The sequence below is a fragment of the Elephas maximus genome, chromosome 6 (genome assembly GCF_024166365.1).
Source record: "Elephas maximus indicus isolate mEleMax1 chromosome 6, mEleMax1 primary haplotype, whole genome shotgun sequence".
Lineage (NCBI taxonomy): Eukaryota > Metazoa > Chordata > Mammalia > Proboscidea > Elephantidae > Elephas > Elephas maximus.
Genome location: NC_064824.1, coordinates 69,611,231 through 69,628,935, shown reverse-complemented (window position 1 = coordinate 69,628,935; position 17,705 = coordinate 69,611,231). Strand labels below are relative to the sequence as shown.

General features: G+C 36.4%; 1 protein-coding gene across 13 annotated transcripts in view; it reads left to right on the top strand.

The window, feature by feature from the left end:
* METTL8 (methyltransferase 8, methylcytidine) overlaps positions 1 to 17,705 on the top strand; it is a 114,295-nt gene that overhangs the window by 58,377 nt on the left and 38,213 nt on the right. For 2 of the 13 annotated variants that reach the window (XM_049887422.1, XM_049887420.1), the window contains exon 2: positions 17,371 to 17,495. The exons of 10 other annotated variants lie outside the window; for them this stretch is intronic. Coding sequence is in view for 1 of the 3 variants with exons in the window: in XM_049887419.1 (XP_049743376.1) it covers positions 11,073 to 11,098 (26 nt within the window). In the remaining 2 variants the exon portion in view is untranslated. Of the gene's footprint in view, positions 1 to 10,007; positions 11,099 to 17,370; positions 17,496 to 17,705 lie in introns of those variants that run through there. One more of the 13 variants, XM_049887419.1, reaches the window with a different exon arrangement.

Sequence of the window (17,705 nt, the reverse complement as noted above, 5' to 3'; positions counted from 1 at the left end):
CACAGTTTGAAAAACCTTGATCTAGTCCAGATAGCCATCCTCCTCCGTACCATACCCTGTAAGGAATATATCCAGCCTATTTTTTTTTTTTTTTTAATGCCAGAATACCTCTAGTAAGCCCTCTCTCAGGGTAGATACATACTGTGATAACAACAATAAAAGTAATTTCCTCCAAGAGAAGAGGAAGGTAGTTGCTTCACTTTATCTCCCCCTCTACCTTATTTTTGCTTAGAGATTTTTTAAAAAACTGAAGACTAGCTTGCCTTCCCCCTCGTTCAAGTCCAAGTTCTGTCTAAAATATTTCACTTCCTTCCTTATTTTCTCCTTTATGTTTAAGAATGTTTCCTCTCTTGCTGAATTTGATTTTCTTAAGATGTTTCTAGAAGAAAATGTCACTTTCCTCTCAGAGATGTTGGCTAGATATGTCTACAGTTCATTGTGTCCTCTAGCCTCTAGTTAGTAAGCACTATTTATATATGACTCTTTTTCATTTTTTGAGAAAAACCCATTTTTATTCAGTTTCTAATATACTGAGAAAGATTTGCCTTCCAGACTCTGGATATTTGTATTGCTAGTACTTACATCTGCCTATAGTTGTTTAATTATACTTAGTACATTTATCAGTTTCTTGGATTTCAATGTTAAAAATAAAGAATGCCCCCTCTTACAAACCTACTCCCACCTTGCCATCTACCTGAAGAATTCTTTATTCTTTAATACTGTTTACAACTTAGCCATGCTTTGAGTTCTACCAAATCTTCTTCATCTTTGTGTCCCCAATTCACAGCCCAGTGCCTGATATATATATAGGTTCTCAATAAATATTTAATAAGGGAATGGGTACTGGTTTCTTCCAGCAGCTGTGACCTCCATTCCTTTGTATGCAGAAGTGGGAAGGCATTAGCTTTTTCTATGTTTTGGTCTTTGTAAGTCACTCATTCCTAAGTAAGAAACTGATTTACTAATAAAAATAATCAGCCAAAATATTCATTACAGTCAAAAAGAGAAGCAGGAAGCCAGGAGTTAGAAATATAAATTAGCTGATATGCCTGTAACAACTGTATTTCATCCATTCTGAGACTCACATTTTTCACTGATTAACATCCCTGAAATCATGACACTTCTTACAATTGTTGGCATCTAAAAATTGTCATTGGAAGTAGTTTTTTCCTTTTCTTTCTTACTGGTATAGAAAATAATGGCATCTTAGATTTGATAAAGTAGGATAATTATAATTTCAGAGTACTTAATTGTACGCTGTTTTAAGAACTATTACTCTTATTTTGCCCACACAAAACTGAGAGATGCAGAAAATTTAAGTGATTTCCCACTGCTGCACATCAAGGTTAACATATAGAGTATCTATTACATTGTTAGAAAAACCTTAGAACCTTTTGCTATATGGATAAACATTGATTCAAGAGAAGGTACATATGAGCATATAGGAAGATATTCAACCTGCACCACAGTAAAAGAAACCCAAATTAAAATAATAAAGTACCTTTTTAGAGCTCTTAAGTTATCAAAAAAAATTTTTAAGAAAACAATCAGTCCTGGCAGCCTTGAAATTAATACAATCTGTTTGGTTAGCAACTTGACACATTATATTAAGGACCATAAAATAGTCACATTCTATTACCCAAAAATTCAGCTTCTGGGAATTTATTATAAAAATTTTCATTCAAAAGAAAGAGATATTTGTTTCGGCATGACTAATAATAGTGTAAATAGTAAACACTCTACAAGCCCAGCAGTAAAGGAATTATGGTACATTTCCTTAATTGCCTATTGTGCAGCAGTTTTATTGGAATTAAGTTATTTATAGCATTTCCTTTTTATCCTTTTAATGTCTGTAGGATTTATAGTAATGTCCTGTGATTCATTTCTGGTATTGTTATTTGTGTTTTCTTCCCTTTGGCCCCCTCATTCTTTTTAGGGGACTATCAATTTTATGAATCTTTTTAAAAAACTGAACTTTTATTGTTTATCTATTGTTTCCTAGTTTACTAATTTCTTCTCTAATTTTTATAACTTCCTTCTTTCTCCTTACTTTGAGTTTAATTTACTTTTTCTTCTGGGTCCTTGAAAAGGAAACTTAGATCATTGATGTGGAGCCTTTAGTTTTTTCTAAAATAAGAACTTAAGGCTATAGATTTCTTCTGGGTATTTTGTCTGACAAATTTTACTATGTTGTATTTTCCTTATCATTCAGTTTGACGTATTTTTAAATTTATCCTCTGAAATGTTCTTTGACCCATGGATTATTTAGAAATGTGTTGCTTAACTTCAATCTTTAGGATTTTTCTTAAAATCTTACTGATTTCTAATGTAATTCCACTGTGGTAAGAGAACATACTCTGTATTATTTGTCTTTCAATGTATTGAGACTTATTCTGTAGCCCAGTATGTGACCTATTTTAGTGAACGTTCTGCGTACCTTAAAAAAAAAGTCTTCTGCAGTTAATATGAATTTGTCTGTTTTTTCTTTAGTTTCTTCAGTTTTTGCTTCATGTGTTTTCAAGCTATTAGTTGCATACACATTTAGAATTATGCTGTCTTTCATGAATTGACCCATTCATCATTATGAAATATCCCCCTATCTCTGGTGATACCCCTTGCCTTGAAATCTACTCTGTTGTTAATACAGTCACACTGGCTTTCCTAGGCTTAGTGTTGCATGGTATGTCTTTCTCTCTCTCTTTTATTTATTTATTTCCAAATTTTCAACATGTACATGTCCTTATTTTGAAAGTGTGTTTCTTATAGAAAGTTTATAACATCCAGTTTACAATCTCTACCATTTAATTTGTGGAGTATTTAATCTATTTGCATTTAATGTAACTGAATATGGTTTGGTTTAAATCTGCCATCTTGCTGTTTATTTTTTATTTGTTTTATCTGTTCTATTTCCCTTTGTTTCTCCTTTCCTGCCTTCTTTTGGATAAATTTGTACTCTTTTTACATTCTGTTTTATTTCCTCTACTGAATTTTTAGCTATGCATCTTTGCATTATTGTTTAGAGGTTGTTCTGGGGCAGTGGTTTCAAACTTTTTGGTCTCAGGACCTCTTTCCGCTTTTAAAAATCATTGAGGACCCCAGAGACCTTTCATTTATGTGAATTATATCTACTGATATTTTCCATATTAGAATTAAAACTGAGACTTTTAAAAATATTTATTTATTCATTTTAAAATGAATTACATGTTAACACAAGTTACGTACTTTAATGAAATACCTATATATTTCCCCCAAATATAGTATGAAGAGTAGCATTGTTTTTAAATGTTTGCAAATCTCTTTAATGTCTGGCTTAGTGAAAGAAGCTGGGTTCTCATATCTGCTTCTACATTCAATCTGTTGTGATAGGTTGGTTGTTTAGGATGAATTATATGAAAAAAAATCAAAAGTATGTAATTGTAAAGGGGAGAGTTTTTAAACAGCCTTTTCAGATAATTGTGACAATTTTTTTTGATACTACGCTAACTTTGGACAGTGGTAGTTTTTTAAAGGTAAGTGACAGTAGGGAATATGAAACCATATCAGTGAACTTTTTGTATTCCGCTATATTAAAATCCATCAGTCAGTCTTGCACTTTGAATGGATCTATATTACCTAGGCATCATTTTATAACATCATGCATGGGTAGTTTGGAAAAGATTGGTTTTCTGATATATATAGATCTTCCAAATATTGGCACATTCCATTATACAACATTTAAAAATGACATTCATTAATATCACCACTAGTATTATCAGAAAAGTCTTTAAGTGTTGAGAAATTCTCAGACTCATGGTTTAGAAAACACGAGCTTGATAAAATTCTAATTCTTGCTTGAAAGCACAAAATTTATCTTTGGCAACAAATACTGTCATTTGTTTTTCTGGACGTGATAGACTCATTTCATTTACTTTCAAGAAAATATCTGCCAGACACCTAAGTCTGAATAACTATAGTTTGTCTATGATTGCTGTTTCAAGTAAAAATAGCATTCCATGAAAAAAGCTGCTAATGCGGTTCACGATTCAAAAAATTACACAAGGGCTTTTCCACGAGTTAGTCGTATTTCAGTAGGCAGCAGAAGTGCTTTATGGTGTGCTTCCATTTTGTTACACAGGATATTAAAAAGATATGCGTTCAAGGTCAAGATTTTATAAAACTAGTAATTTTTTCTTGGCTTATAAAGGACATTCTTCAGTAAAATTGGATTTTTTTAAACAAAAAACTGGAGCTGTATTTACCACCAATTGCATGGTGGTAGAGAACGCAGTGATAACTAATACATTTTATTGCTGCCGCCTTGTTTTATGCTAAGGCAGTAGCACTTTTGCCCACTATTGTTTTTCTTTTAAAATTTTTATTGTGCTTTAAGTGAAAGTTTACAAATCAAGTCAGTCTCTCATAAAAAAAAAAAATTTATATTCACCTTCCTGTATACTCCTAATTGCTCTCCCCCTAATGAGACAGCCTGCTCCTAATGAGACAGACCCTCCACGCTCTTTTCATGTCCATTCTGCCGGCTTCAGGCCCCCTCTGCCCTCTCATCTCCCCTCTAGTTAGGAGATGCCAGCATAGTCTCAAGTGTCTACTTGATCCAAGAAGCTTATTCTTCACCAGCATCTTTTTCTATCCCATTGTTCAGTCCAATCCCTGTCTGAACAGTTGGCTTTGGGAATGGTTCCTGTCTTGAGCTAACAGAAGGTATGGGGGCCATGAGCACCGGGGACCTTCTAGTCTCAGTCAGACCATTAAGTCTGATATTTTTATGAGAATTTGGGGCCTGCATTCCACTGCTCTCCAGCTCCCTCAGGGGTTCTCTGTTGTGTTCCCTGTCAGGGCAGCCATCAGTTGTGGCCAGGCACCATCTAGTTCTTCTGGTCTCAGGCTGATGTAGTTTCTGGTTTATGTGGCCCTTTCTGTCTCTTGGTCTCATAATTACCTTGCGTCCTTGGTGCTGTTCATTCTCCTTTGCTCCAGGTGGGTTTAGACCAATTGATGCATCTTAGATGGCCACTTGCTAGCGTTTAAGACCCCAGACGCCACTCTCCAAAGTGAGATGCAGAATGTTTTCTTAAAAGATTTTATGTCAGTTGACTTAGATGTCCCCTGAAACCATGGTCCCCAAACCCCTGCCTCTCCTATGCTGGCCTCCGAAGCATTCAGTTTATTCAGGAAGATTCTTTGCTTTTGGTTTAGTCCAGTTGTGCTGACCTCTCCTGTATTGTGTTTTGTCTTTGCTTTCACCTACGTAGTTCTTATGTACTATCTAATTAGTGAATACCCCTCTCCCTCTCTCCCTCCCTCCCTTGCTCCCTCCTCTCATAACCATCAAAGAATATTTTCTTCTCTGTTTAAATTGTTTCTCAAGTTCTTGTAATAGTGGTCTTATATTTGTCCTTTTGCAGCTGAATGATTTCACTCAGCATAATGCCTTCCAGATTCCTCTATGTTATGAAATGTTTCACAGATTCATCACTGTTCTTTATTGATGGGTAGTATTCCATTGTGTGGATATACCATAATTTCTTTATCCATTCATCCATTGATGGGCATCTTGGTAGCTTCCATCTTCTTGCAATTGTAAACAGTGCTGCAGTGAACATGGGTGTGCATATGTGAGTTCATGTAAAGGCTCTTATTTCTCTAGGATATCTTCCAAGGACTGGGATTGCTGGATTGTATGGTAGTTCTATTTCTAGCTTTTTAAGGAAGCACCAAATCAATTTCCAAAGTGGTTGTACCATTTGACATTCCCACCAGCAATGTATAAGTGTTCCAATCTCTCCACAGCCTCTCCAACATTTATTATTTTGTGTGTTTTGGATTAATGCCAGCCTTGTTGGAGTGAGATGGAATCTCATTGTAGTTTTGATTTGTATATCTCTAATGGCTAATGATTGTGAGCATTTCCTCACGTGTGTGTTAGCTACCTGAATGTCTTCTTTAGTGAAGTGTCCATTCATATCTTTTGCCCATTTTTTAATTGGACTATTTGTCTTTTTGTAGTTGAGTTTTTGCAGTATCCTCTAGATTTTAGAGATCAGGCACTGATCGGAAATGTTATTGCTAAAAACTTTTTCCCAGTTTGTAGGTAATTTTTTTACTCTTTTGATGAAGTCTTTAGATGAGCATAGGTGTTTGATTTTTAGGAGCTCCCGGTTATCTAGTTTTTCTTCTGCATTCTTAATAATGTTTTGTATACTGTTTGTGCCAGGTGTTAGGGCTCCTAACATTGTCCCTATCTTTTCTTCCATGATCTTTATCGTTTTGGATTTTATATTTTGATCTTTGATCCATTTTGGGTTCATTTTTGTGCATGGTATGAGGTATAGGTCTTGTTTCATTTTTTTGGAGATGGATACCCGGTTATGCTAGCGCCATTTGTTAAAATGACCGTCTTTGCCCCATTTAACTGTTTTGGGGCCTTTATCAAATATCAACTGCTCATATGTGGATGGTTTTATGTCTGGATTCTCAATTCTGTTCCAGTGGTCCATGTATCTGTTGTTGTACCAGTACCGGGCTGTTTTGACTACTGTGGTGGTATAATACGTTCTAAAATCAGGTACTGTGAGGCCTCTCACTTTGTTCTTCTTTCTCAGTGATGCTTTACTTATCCGGGGCCTCTTTCCTTTCCATATGAAGTTGGTGATTTGTTTCTCCATCTCATTAAAAAATGTCATCGGAATGTGGATCAGAATTGCATTGTATCTATAGATGGCTTTTGGTAGAATAGACATTTTTACAATGTTAAGCCTTCCTATCCACGAGCAAGGTATGTTTTTCCACTTACATAGGTCTCTTTTGGTTTCTTGCAGAAGTGTTTTGTAGTTTTCTTTGTATAAGTCCTTTACATCTCTGGTAAGATTTATTCCCAAATATTTTATCTTCTTGGGGGCTACTGTAAATGGTATTGATTTGGCAATTTCCTCTTCAATGTTCTTTTTGTTGGTGTAGAGGAATCTAACCGATTTTTGTATGTTTATCTTGCATCCTGATACTCTGCTGAACTCTTCTATTAGTTTCAGTAGTTTCCTTGAGGATTCCTTAGGGTTTTCTGTTTATAAGATCATGTCATCTGCAAACAGAGATACTTTTACTTCTTCCTTACCAATCTGGATGCCCTTTCTTTTTTTATCTAGCCTAATTGCTCTGGCTAGAACCTTCAGCACAATATTGAATAAGAGTGGTAATAAAGGGCGCCCTTGTCTGGTTCCCAATCTGAAGGGGAATGCTTTCAGGCTGTCCATTTAGGATGATGTTAGCTACTGGCTTTGTATAAATTCCCTTTATTATATTGAGGAATTTTCCTTCTATTCCCATTTTGCTGAGAGTTTTTATCATGAATGGGTGTTGAACCTTGTTAAATGCCTTTTCTGCATTGATGGATAAAATCATATGATTCTTGTCTTTTATTTATATGCTGGATTGCATTAATTGTTTTTCTAATGTGGACCATCACCATGTGGTCATGGTGAATTATTTTTTTGATACGTTGTTGCATTCTGTTGGCTAGAATTTTGTTGAGGATTTTTGCATCTAATTCATGAGGGATATAGGTCTATAATTTTCTCTTTTTGTGGCATCTTTAACTGGTTTTGGTATCAGGGATATGCTGGCTTCATAGAATGAGTTTGGGAGTATTCCATCCTTTTCTATGCTCTGAAATACCTTTAGTAGTAGTGGTGTTAACTCGTCTCTGAAAGGTTTGTAGAACTCTGCAGTGAAGCCTTCCGGGCCAGGGCTTTTTTTTTATTACCTTTTCAATCTCTTCTTTTGTTATGGGTCTATTTAGTTGTTCTATCTCTGTTTGTGTTAGTTTAGGTAGGTAGTGTGTTTCTAGGAATTCATCCATTTCTTCTAGGTCTTCAAATTTGTTAGAGTACAATTTTTCATAGTAATCTGATATGATTCTTTTATTTTCAGTTGGGTCTGTTGTAATATCGCCCATCTCATTTCTTATTCAGGTTATTTGTTTCCTCTCCTGTTTTTCTTTTTTTAGTTTTGCCAATGGTTTATCAATTTTGTTGATTTTTTTCAAAGAACCAGCTTTTGATCTTGTTAATTCTTTCAATTGCTTTTCTGTTTTCTATTTCATTTAGTTCAGCTCTAATTTTTATTATTTGTTTTCTTCTGGTGCCTGTGGGTTTCTTTTGTTGCTCTCTTTCTATTTGTTCGAGTTGTAGGGATAATTCTTTGATTTTGGCCCTTTCTTCTTTTTGTATGTGTGCATTTATTGATATAAATTGACCTCTGAGCACTGCTTTGTCTGTGTCCCAAAGGTTCTGATAGGAAGTGTTCTCATTCTCATTGGATTATATGAATTTATTCCATCCTTAATGTCTTCTATAATCCAGTCTTTTTTGAGCAGGGTGTTTTTCAGTTTCCAAGTGTTTGATTTCTTTTCCCTGCTTTTTCCGTTATTGATTTCTACTTTTATGGCCTTGTGGTCAGAGAAGATGCTTTGTAATATTTCAGTGTTTTGGATTCTGCTAAGGCTTGCGCGCTCCTTGGAAACTCTGTGGGGCAGTTCTACTCTGTCCTATAGGGTCGCTATGAGTCAGAATCGACTCTATGGCAGTGGCTTTTTTCTTTTTTCTTTTTTTTAAGGCTTGCTTATGATCTAATATGTGGTCTGTTCTAGAAAATGTTCCATGTGAACTAGAAAAGAAGTATACTTGGCTGCTGTTGAGTGGAATGTTCTGATTATGTCTATGAGGTCAAGTTGGTTGATTGTGGCATTTAGATCTTATATCTTTATTGAGCTTCTTTCTGATGTCCTGTCCTTCACCAAAAGTGGTATGTTGAAGTTTCCTACTATTATTGTGGAGCTGTCTATCTCACTTTTCAATGTTCATAGAGTTTGTTTTATGTATCTTGCAGCCCTGTCACTGGATGCATAAATATTTAATATGCTTTTATCCTCCTGGTGTATTGTCCCTTTAATCGTTATATAGTGTCCTTATCCTTTATGATGGATTTAACTTTAAAGTCTATTTTGTCAGAAATTAATATTGCCACTCCTGCTTTTTTTTGATTGTTGTTTGCTTGATATATTTTTTTCCATCCTTTGAGTTTTAGATTGTTTGTGTCTCTAAGTCTAAGGTGTGTCTCTTATAGGCAGCATATAGATGGATCGTGTTTTTTAATCCATTCTGCCACTCTCTCTCTTTATTGGTCCATTTAGTCCATTTTCATTCAGGGTAATTATGGATAGGTATGAATTTAGTGCTATCATTTTGATGTCTTTTTTTGTGTGTTGTTGACAGTTCTTTTTCCCACTTAATTTTTTGTGCTGAGTAGTTTATCTTTATATATTGTCTTTTCTTCATATTTGTTGTTTTTGATTTTGTTTCTGCTGAGTCTCTTTTTTTTATTTTGATGTGTGGGATAGTTTGTCTCCTTTGTGGTTACCTTAGTATTTACACCTATTTTTCTAAATTTAACACTAACTTTTATTTCTTTGTATCAGTGTCTTCCTCTCCATATGGCAGATCTATGACTACATTTCTTAGTCCCTCTTTCTTGTTTTAATGTTGTCTTCTTTTACATAACATCACAGTTTCCCTGTTTTGACCGTTTTTTAATCTCGATTTATTTTTGTGATTTTCCTGTCTGGCTTGATGTCTGATTGGTGTGTCCAGTGTTCTAGTCTTGGATTGATACCTGATATTATTGATTTTCTAACCAAAGAACTCCCTTTAGTACTTCTTGTAGTTTTGGTTTGGTTTTTAACGAATTTCCTAAACTTTTGTTTATCTGGAAATGTCCTAATTTCACTTTCATATCTAAGAGACAGTTTTGCTCGATATATGATTCTTGGCAGGCAATTTTTTTCCTTCAATGCATCATGTAAGTCATCCATTGGCTTCTTGCCTGCATGGTGTCTGCCAAGTAGTCCGAGCTTATTCTTATTGACTCTCCTTTGTAGGTGACTTTTCATTTATCCCTAGCTGCTCTTAAAATTCTCTCTTTATCTTTGGTTTTGGCAAGTTTGATTATAATATGCCTTGGTGACTTTCTTTTAAAATTTATCTTATGTGGAGTTGGATGAGCATCTTGGATAGATATTGTCACATCTTTCATGATATCAGGGAAGTTTTCTGCCAAAAAATCTTCAACAATTCTGTCTGTAATTTCTGTTATCCCTCCCTGTTCTGGTACTGTAATCACTCGTAGGCTATGTCTCTTGATAGAGTCCCATGTGATTCTTAAGGTTTCTTCATTTTTTTTTTTTTAATTCTTTTATTTGATTTTTCTTTAAATACATTGGTACCCAGCACTTTATCTTCAAGTTCACAAATTCTGCCTTCTACTTGCTCAGTTCTGCTCCTCTGACTTTCTGTTGAGTTGTCTACTTCTATAATTTTACTGTTAATCTTCTGAATTTCTGATTGCTATCTCTCTATGGATTTTTCCAGCTTATTAAATTTTTTATTATGTTCTTGAATAACCTTTTTAATTTCTTCAGCTGCTTTATCTGTGTGTTCCTTGGCTTGTTCTGTGTATCGCCTGATTTCCTTCGTGATGTCTTGAAGTGTTCTGTATATTAAGCTTTTGTATTCTGCAACTGGTAATTCCAGGAAGGCACTTTCATCTAGAAGATCCCTTGATTCTTTGTTTTGAGAGCTTGTTGAGGCGATCGTGCTCTGTTTCTATATGTGACTTGATATTGACTGTTGTCTCCGAGCCATCTATAAGTTCTTGTATTAGTTTATTTTATGTTTGCTTAATGTATTGTAGTTTCTTGCTTTGTTTTGTTTTGATATCCCCAGATGGGTTGCTCAAGTGAGCTATCTTGATTATTTTCACCTTTGGAGCTCTGACATCCTGTCCCCAGATGGCTAGAGCTGTTATCAGGTATATCAGTCTAGGAGCCCATTCGCTTTTCTTGTATGAATTCAGCTCAGGTGCCCAGGTAGTTGGTCATCAAGTATGTGGTACAGGCTCTGCCCTACAGTCTTAGAGGGGCAGGAGTGATTGGTGTAGCTGCCAGTATCTGGTTGCAGCTGGGGGTCACACTCTGAACAAGGCAGGGGCCTGAGAATCGTCCCCCAAGTGTCTCTGAAGAAAGCATGTCCCTTTTCCCTAGAGCTTACAGGTAGGTGGGTTCTGCAGACAGACCATGGGCACCCAGTGATTTTGGTTGTAGGGACTGGGAGATACCAGTTATCTTTGGACCCATGTTGCAGGGGGCTGGGTGACCTGAGTGGAGCCACCAGTCCTTAGGCCCTGGATGTGGGTAGGTGAGGACCTTGTTTAATAGGCAATGCGGTGTGAAACATCAAACACCCATGTCTCCACTGCACAGCTGAAACAGTTGTAGTCTGCCACACGGGCCCATTCTCCTGAAATAGGCCCACACAGGTCCATGCTGGGGGAAAGGTATTCAAAGTCCATGGACTGTTCATGGCTGGACAGGAGCTGCTTCTGTCCTGAGCTCCCCCGGTTAGTGGAGCTGGCAAATTATCTTTTCCTCCAACTGTGAATTTATTCCTTCTCCAAGGACAGGAGGATGGCGCTTGGTGCTCAACAGGGCCTATCTCAGGCCCAGGGAAATAAACAGCCACTGAAGCTGGCTTGGGGGCAGGGAGCACGGTAAAATATTCACAAGTACTTAGTTTTTGCCAAGAGCACCATTCTTCTCTGGTTCTGGAGGTGTGAGTAGGCTGTGTGGCTGGCTGCTTCTCCCTGAGGAAACTGCAGCCAAACGCTAGTATCAGGCCATCACAGCCACTCCCAGGAATGGTGCCTGAGGGCTCCCGGCAGTTCAGATCCGGTAATTCCTCTCTGCTTCTGAACCGTCTCTTCCTCCCCCTGCCTCTCAGTCTCTTTTCTAACATTGCCTTTGATGTTCAGGGCTCCTAGCTTATCATAAATATAATTGTTTCACTTGTTTTTTCAGGTCTTTGTTGTAAGAGGGCTTGCCGGAATCATCTGTCTATTCCGCCATCTTGTCCTGGCCTCCCCACTATTGTTTTTATACCATCAGTGCAAATGATGTATGAAAAAGGCAAATAACATCTTAGTATTATTAACAAAATTGTTTTAACTTAATGGACCACCTGAAAGGATGGACCACACTTTGAGAACCACTGCTCTAGAGATTACAATATGCCTTCTCAACTTAATACAGTCTACTTAGAATTAATATTATACCACATCACATAAAATATAAGACTCACCTGTTGTGTTTCTCTTCTTTCAAGGATTGCAGCTCTGCACTGCCTACAGTGTAGTCCAATGCATAAGAATAGTTGCTTCATGTATTTTAGCCAGTTTTATAATTGTTTATGACAGGAGAGTAAGCCCATTACTAGTTACTCTGTTATGGCCAAAATCACAACTCCTACAGCAGCTTAAAGTCATAATTATTAAATTTTGTATCTATGTAGAAAAGTGTGTGTGTACATAAATACAGGAAGAGAACTTGAAAAAATAAGAACTGTTTAAAAAAATGTATTAGGATATTTAAATGATAGGTAAAGCTCTTTGTTTTAAAATATTTTCTTTATTAATGTAATGATCAAACCAAACCAAACCTGTTGCTGTCGAGTCAATTCTGACTCATTGCAGCTCTATAGGGCAGAGTATAACTGCTCCTTAGGGTTTCCAAGGCTGTAAATCTTTTTTTTCCCCCCTTTCTTATTGTACTTTAGATGAAGGTTTACCGAGCGGATTAGTTTCTCATTAAACAATTAATACACATATTGTTTTGTGACATTGGTTGCCAACCCCATGGCATGTCAACACTCTCCCCTTTTCAACCCTGGGTTCCCCGTTACTGGCTTTCCTGTCCCCTGCTGCCTTCTCGTCCTTGCCCCTCAGCTGGTGTGCCCACTTAGTCTCATTTTATTTTGTGGGCCTGTCTAATCTTTGGCTTAAGGGTGAACCTCAGGAGTGACTTCAATACTGAGTTAAAAGGGTGTCCCGGGGCCATACTCTCAGGGTTTCCCCAGTCTGTGTCAGACTGGTAAGTCTGGTTTTTTTTTTTTTTTGTGAGTTGGAATTTTGTTCTACGTTTATCTCCCGCTCTATCTGATACCCTCTATTGTGATCCCTGTCAGAGCAGTCAGTGGTGGTAACCAGGCACCATCTAATTGTACTAGACTCCGTCCAGTGGAGGCTGTGGTAGTTGTGATCCATTAGTCCTTTGGACTAGTCTTTCCCATGTGTCTGGTTTTCTTCATTCTCCCTTGCTCCAGATGGGGTGAAACCAGTGGAGTATTGAGGATGGCCATTCACAAGTTTTTAAGACCCCAGATGTTACTCACCAAAGTAGGATGTATAACATTTTCTTTATAAACTATGTTATGCCAATTGAGCTAGATATCCCCTGAGACCATGGTCCCCGGCCCTCAGCCCAGCAGTTCAGTCCCTGAGGGAGTTTGGATGTGTCTGTGAAGCTTCCATGACCTTGCGAATGCCGTAAATCTTTGTGGAAGCAGACTGCCACATCTTTCTCCCACAGAGTGGCTGGTGGGTTTGAACCGCCAACCTTTTGGGTAGCAGCTGAGTACTTTAACCACTGCATACCAGGGCTCCTTATTATAACGATAGCTCTTGTAATAAGTATGAATTTGTTATAGAGTTAACAATTGTTAAAATAGTTTTAGGCTGAAACTAATAAACTCCGTTTATTCCTTTTACCTAGGAATAAATATTTTATTTTTAATTCACTAGCCATGTAATATAGCTGTCAAATTTGTCTTTAAATTGTGTTCCATAGTAAGACTTTTACATACACAGTAAATGACAAACACAGGAAAATATACGGTCCGCGTAGTTTTCGCTGGATGCTTTGGTTTATACCTGATTATTAAAAATCATAATAGGAAGCAGTACCACATTCAGCATAATTTTCTATAGATAGGATTCTCAAAAACTTAAGTACTCAAGCTGAACAAGTGTGTGTGTGTGTTTTAATTTTTCCAAACCCAGCCAAGTGCACAATTAGACCATTAGTGATATCAACTTAAAACTAAAGCAGTTGTATAGAATTGTATAGAATCATTCAGCTATACAGAAGGAGGAGGAAATGCGAGTGCATGTTAAATATATATATATATACATTCCCACTGCCGTCAAGTTGACCGCGACTCATAGTGACCCCGTAGGACAGAGAACTGTCCCATTGGGTTTCCAAGGCAGTAATCTTTATGGAAGCAGATTGCCACATCTTTCTACTGCAGAGTGTCTGGTGGGTTCAAACCACCGACCTTTCAGTTAGCAGCCAGGCACTTAACCACTGCACAACCATGTCATAAAACTGAGGTCATAGGACTGATGACTACCACAAAATTATAAGACTAATTCCAGCCATGTTGTAAAAATTTATCTTGTTCAAAAATCTTATTTTTGAAGTTTCTTTTTTTTTTTTTTTCAAAATTTTAGGAAAAATATTCAGTATATTTTTCTGAATTGTCTTTTTTTTTCTTTTTAAGAAAACATATCTTCCTTTTTATTTTTAGCTCCCCCGCCAAGAAGGATGTTGTAAAGTTTTAATGACCATTGTTGTATTTCTTAAATGCATAATATAGGTTTTATGTAAATATACTTTAAAAAAAAATGACCTCTAGTCGAAACAGCTTTGTAATAGTTAAGGAAATTTTAAGACAGTTCTCTCTTATGCCCACCATTCTAACATAATGGTTTTTATTTCACTGTTTTAATCTTTACTCAATGTGTGTATAATTTTATATAGTTGTAATGCATGTACAATTTTGTGTTCTGCTTTTTCTAACCTCATATTATTTCATAAGCACTTTACCATGTTGTTACATAGCCTTCATATTTATCATTTTAAATGTCTACATAATATTTAGTTACCATAATTTTTCACTCACCAATCATCAAGGTTGTTTCCAATTACTTGCTGTTGTATTTAGTGTTCCAGTGAATATATTTGTGTATTTAACATGTCTGTTGTTTTGAGTTACTTTGTTACAATAAATTTCCAGAAATACAATTCATAGGTCAAACAATATGAACCATTTTTTTTTCTTTGATGGTGTGAGGGTGGTGGTGATTGTTAAGTGCCTGATTATTTTCAGTTTGTTTATTAGTTGTTTTTCTCTGTGCTTACATTCAGTTGTAGTTGTATTTATTACTAATACAAACATGAGTGATTCTTATTGGTGGCTCCTGAATTTTAGGGCATGTGAATCAGAGCCTTCTAATATAAAGAACATCCATAAAGCAGCAGGTCTGGTAGAAATCCCCATAAATACAGTAGGAACATTTTATAGATTTCTGTGGGGACTCTGTAACTGAACAGAGGAAAAATCTGCTCTGCAGGAGCTTAGGGTATAATATTCCCCTCACTTAGCAGTTAAGAAAATGAAGCAACATAAAGAACAGTGTAAGGAAGTTAGAGTAATTTAAGAAATAACTAAATCTATTAAATGCTCAGGAAGAAGCAAGTTAAAATAACAGTTTTATAACAGATTCTCAAAGTTAAGGGGCCACATATGCTGTCATTGTCTCACAGCTTGATTCTTCACAGAGAAATGGATTGTTCAGTTTTCTTTCCTGTATGCTGTAGAAATTTGTAGATGAGAAGAGCTTGTTTCCAGCCTTAGCCATGCTATTTTTTTAGTTAATGGCTTCTTGCCCTTAATGTCACAACTGTCGTGTAAATACTATACATACATATATATATATTTACACATACAGCATATAAAGTATGATGGCTTATTTACTGTATATTAAAGTATGTCAAAACAAATCTAATCTCATTCATTAAAGCAAATGATGAAGTTGCTTAATGATTATTTAGCTTATAAAAGTTTGGGTTTTATTTGAAATGCTGGTGATAAAAATTTTCACAAAACTCTGATTTTTAAGTTATCATTTACTTTTCCTGGAGACTTCAGTATACCGGTTTTGATCCTTCTCAAAAGAAAGCAGTTTCTTACCTTTCAGTGGTATATTTATAGCCAGGTCACTAAAATATACCCTCTCATACCTGATTGCATAAACATGACTTAAAATAGGTCCAAGTTTAGCATCAGTCCACCTAAACCACCTCCTTATTCTGTCATTGCTGTTTTCCCAGATACTCAGTTTTAACCTCAGAATCATTCCTGACCCATACTCTTCTCTCCTATCACCTAGTTAATCTCCAGGTCATAACCAAAATTTTTCTCAATATCTCTCCCCCATCCCCACCTCCACTCTTCTTTCTGTTTTCCATTGCCATCATCTTAGTCCTAGGGGCTCATTATTTCTAGACCACTGCAAGGGTCTTCTAATTGGCCACCCTTCCTCCCATCCCTCCGCCCCTTCACTGTATCTTGCACATTACTCAACTGTCCTGCCCACATTGAAGATCGTCTGAAACCTGACCATTACTCAGCTCCCAGCTTCATTTGCAGCTACCCAAGAGAACCAGCCAGAATGTATTTTTTTCATTGTTTCCTGTATAGGCCATGCATATTCCCAGCTTTGTAATGACACATGGAATTGCCCCATTTCCTTTTCCCCTAACCTAAGCCCAAACCCTCCTCCTCCATTAAGCCTTCCTGTTTGCTCCAGCAAGCGTTTGTTGGCTACATTCCCACTCATCAGGTGCTAACCATGTAGGCTGCATTGTATTATCATTTACTTTTTGTTTATTTGCCTGCATTGCTAGAATGTAAACCCATGGAGGGCAAGGATTATGTCTTAAATCTCTTTATCCCCACTGCCTTGGTAGATGGTAATAGACGGATGGTTGTGAGGATGGACTTTGAAATGAGACAAACCTGGGTTTGAATTCTGCTTCTGCCACTTACCAGCTATATGACTTTGAGCAAGTTACTACATTTCTGTTTCCTCATATAGATTAAATAAGAAATATATGTGTGTAATTTTTTTTTTTTAATGTACTTAGCACAGGACCTGGCATAGAATAAATAATGAATGGTGGTAATTATTATTGTAGTAATTATGATCATGTGTAAGTGTTCTGTTAATGTTTATTGATCACCATAATGATGCACCTCCAAGAATTTTGTAATTTATCCCTTTCTCAGCAGTAGAATGACTACAGATACCATAGGATAGATAACAGTGCTAGGGTTTTTTCCTATACTTGTCAGTAGGCTATATGGAACTTAATTTTTTTTTTTTTAATTTTTATTGTGCTTTAAGTGAAAGTTTACAAATCAAGTCAGTCTTTCATACACCTTGCTATGTATACTCCTAGTTGCTTTTCGCCTAATGAGAAGGCACACTCCTTCTCTCCACCCTCTTTTTCTGTGTCCATTCAGCCAGCTTGTGTTTCCCTCTGCCTTCTTATCTCCCCTCCACAGAGGAGCTGCCCACATAGTCTCATGTGTCTACTTGATTCAAGAAGCCCACTCCTCACCAGTATCATTTTCTGTTTTATAGTCCAGTCCAATCCCTGTCTGAAGAGTTGGCTTTGAGAATGGTTCCTGTCTTGGGCTAACAGAACGTCTGGGGACCATGACCTCTGGGATCCTTCTAGTCTCAGAAAAAACAGACCATTAAGTCTGGTGGGGCTTAAATTTTATTATATGATTTTTTTAATTACTATCTAAAAAATGGCTTATTCTAGGGAATTGCTTCACTCATTTATAGTCTTGCCTATTGAAAATAAAGAAGTACAAACTTTGTAAAAACAAAATCAAGAAATTACCATTTTTTATATTAAAAAGTTGCTTCTTTTCCAAGAAAGACATTTTTGCAGCTGAAAATAATGTGTG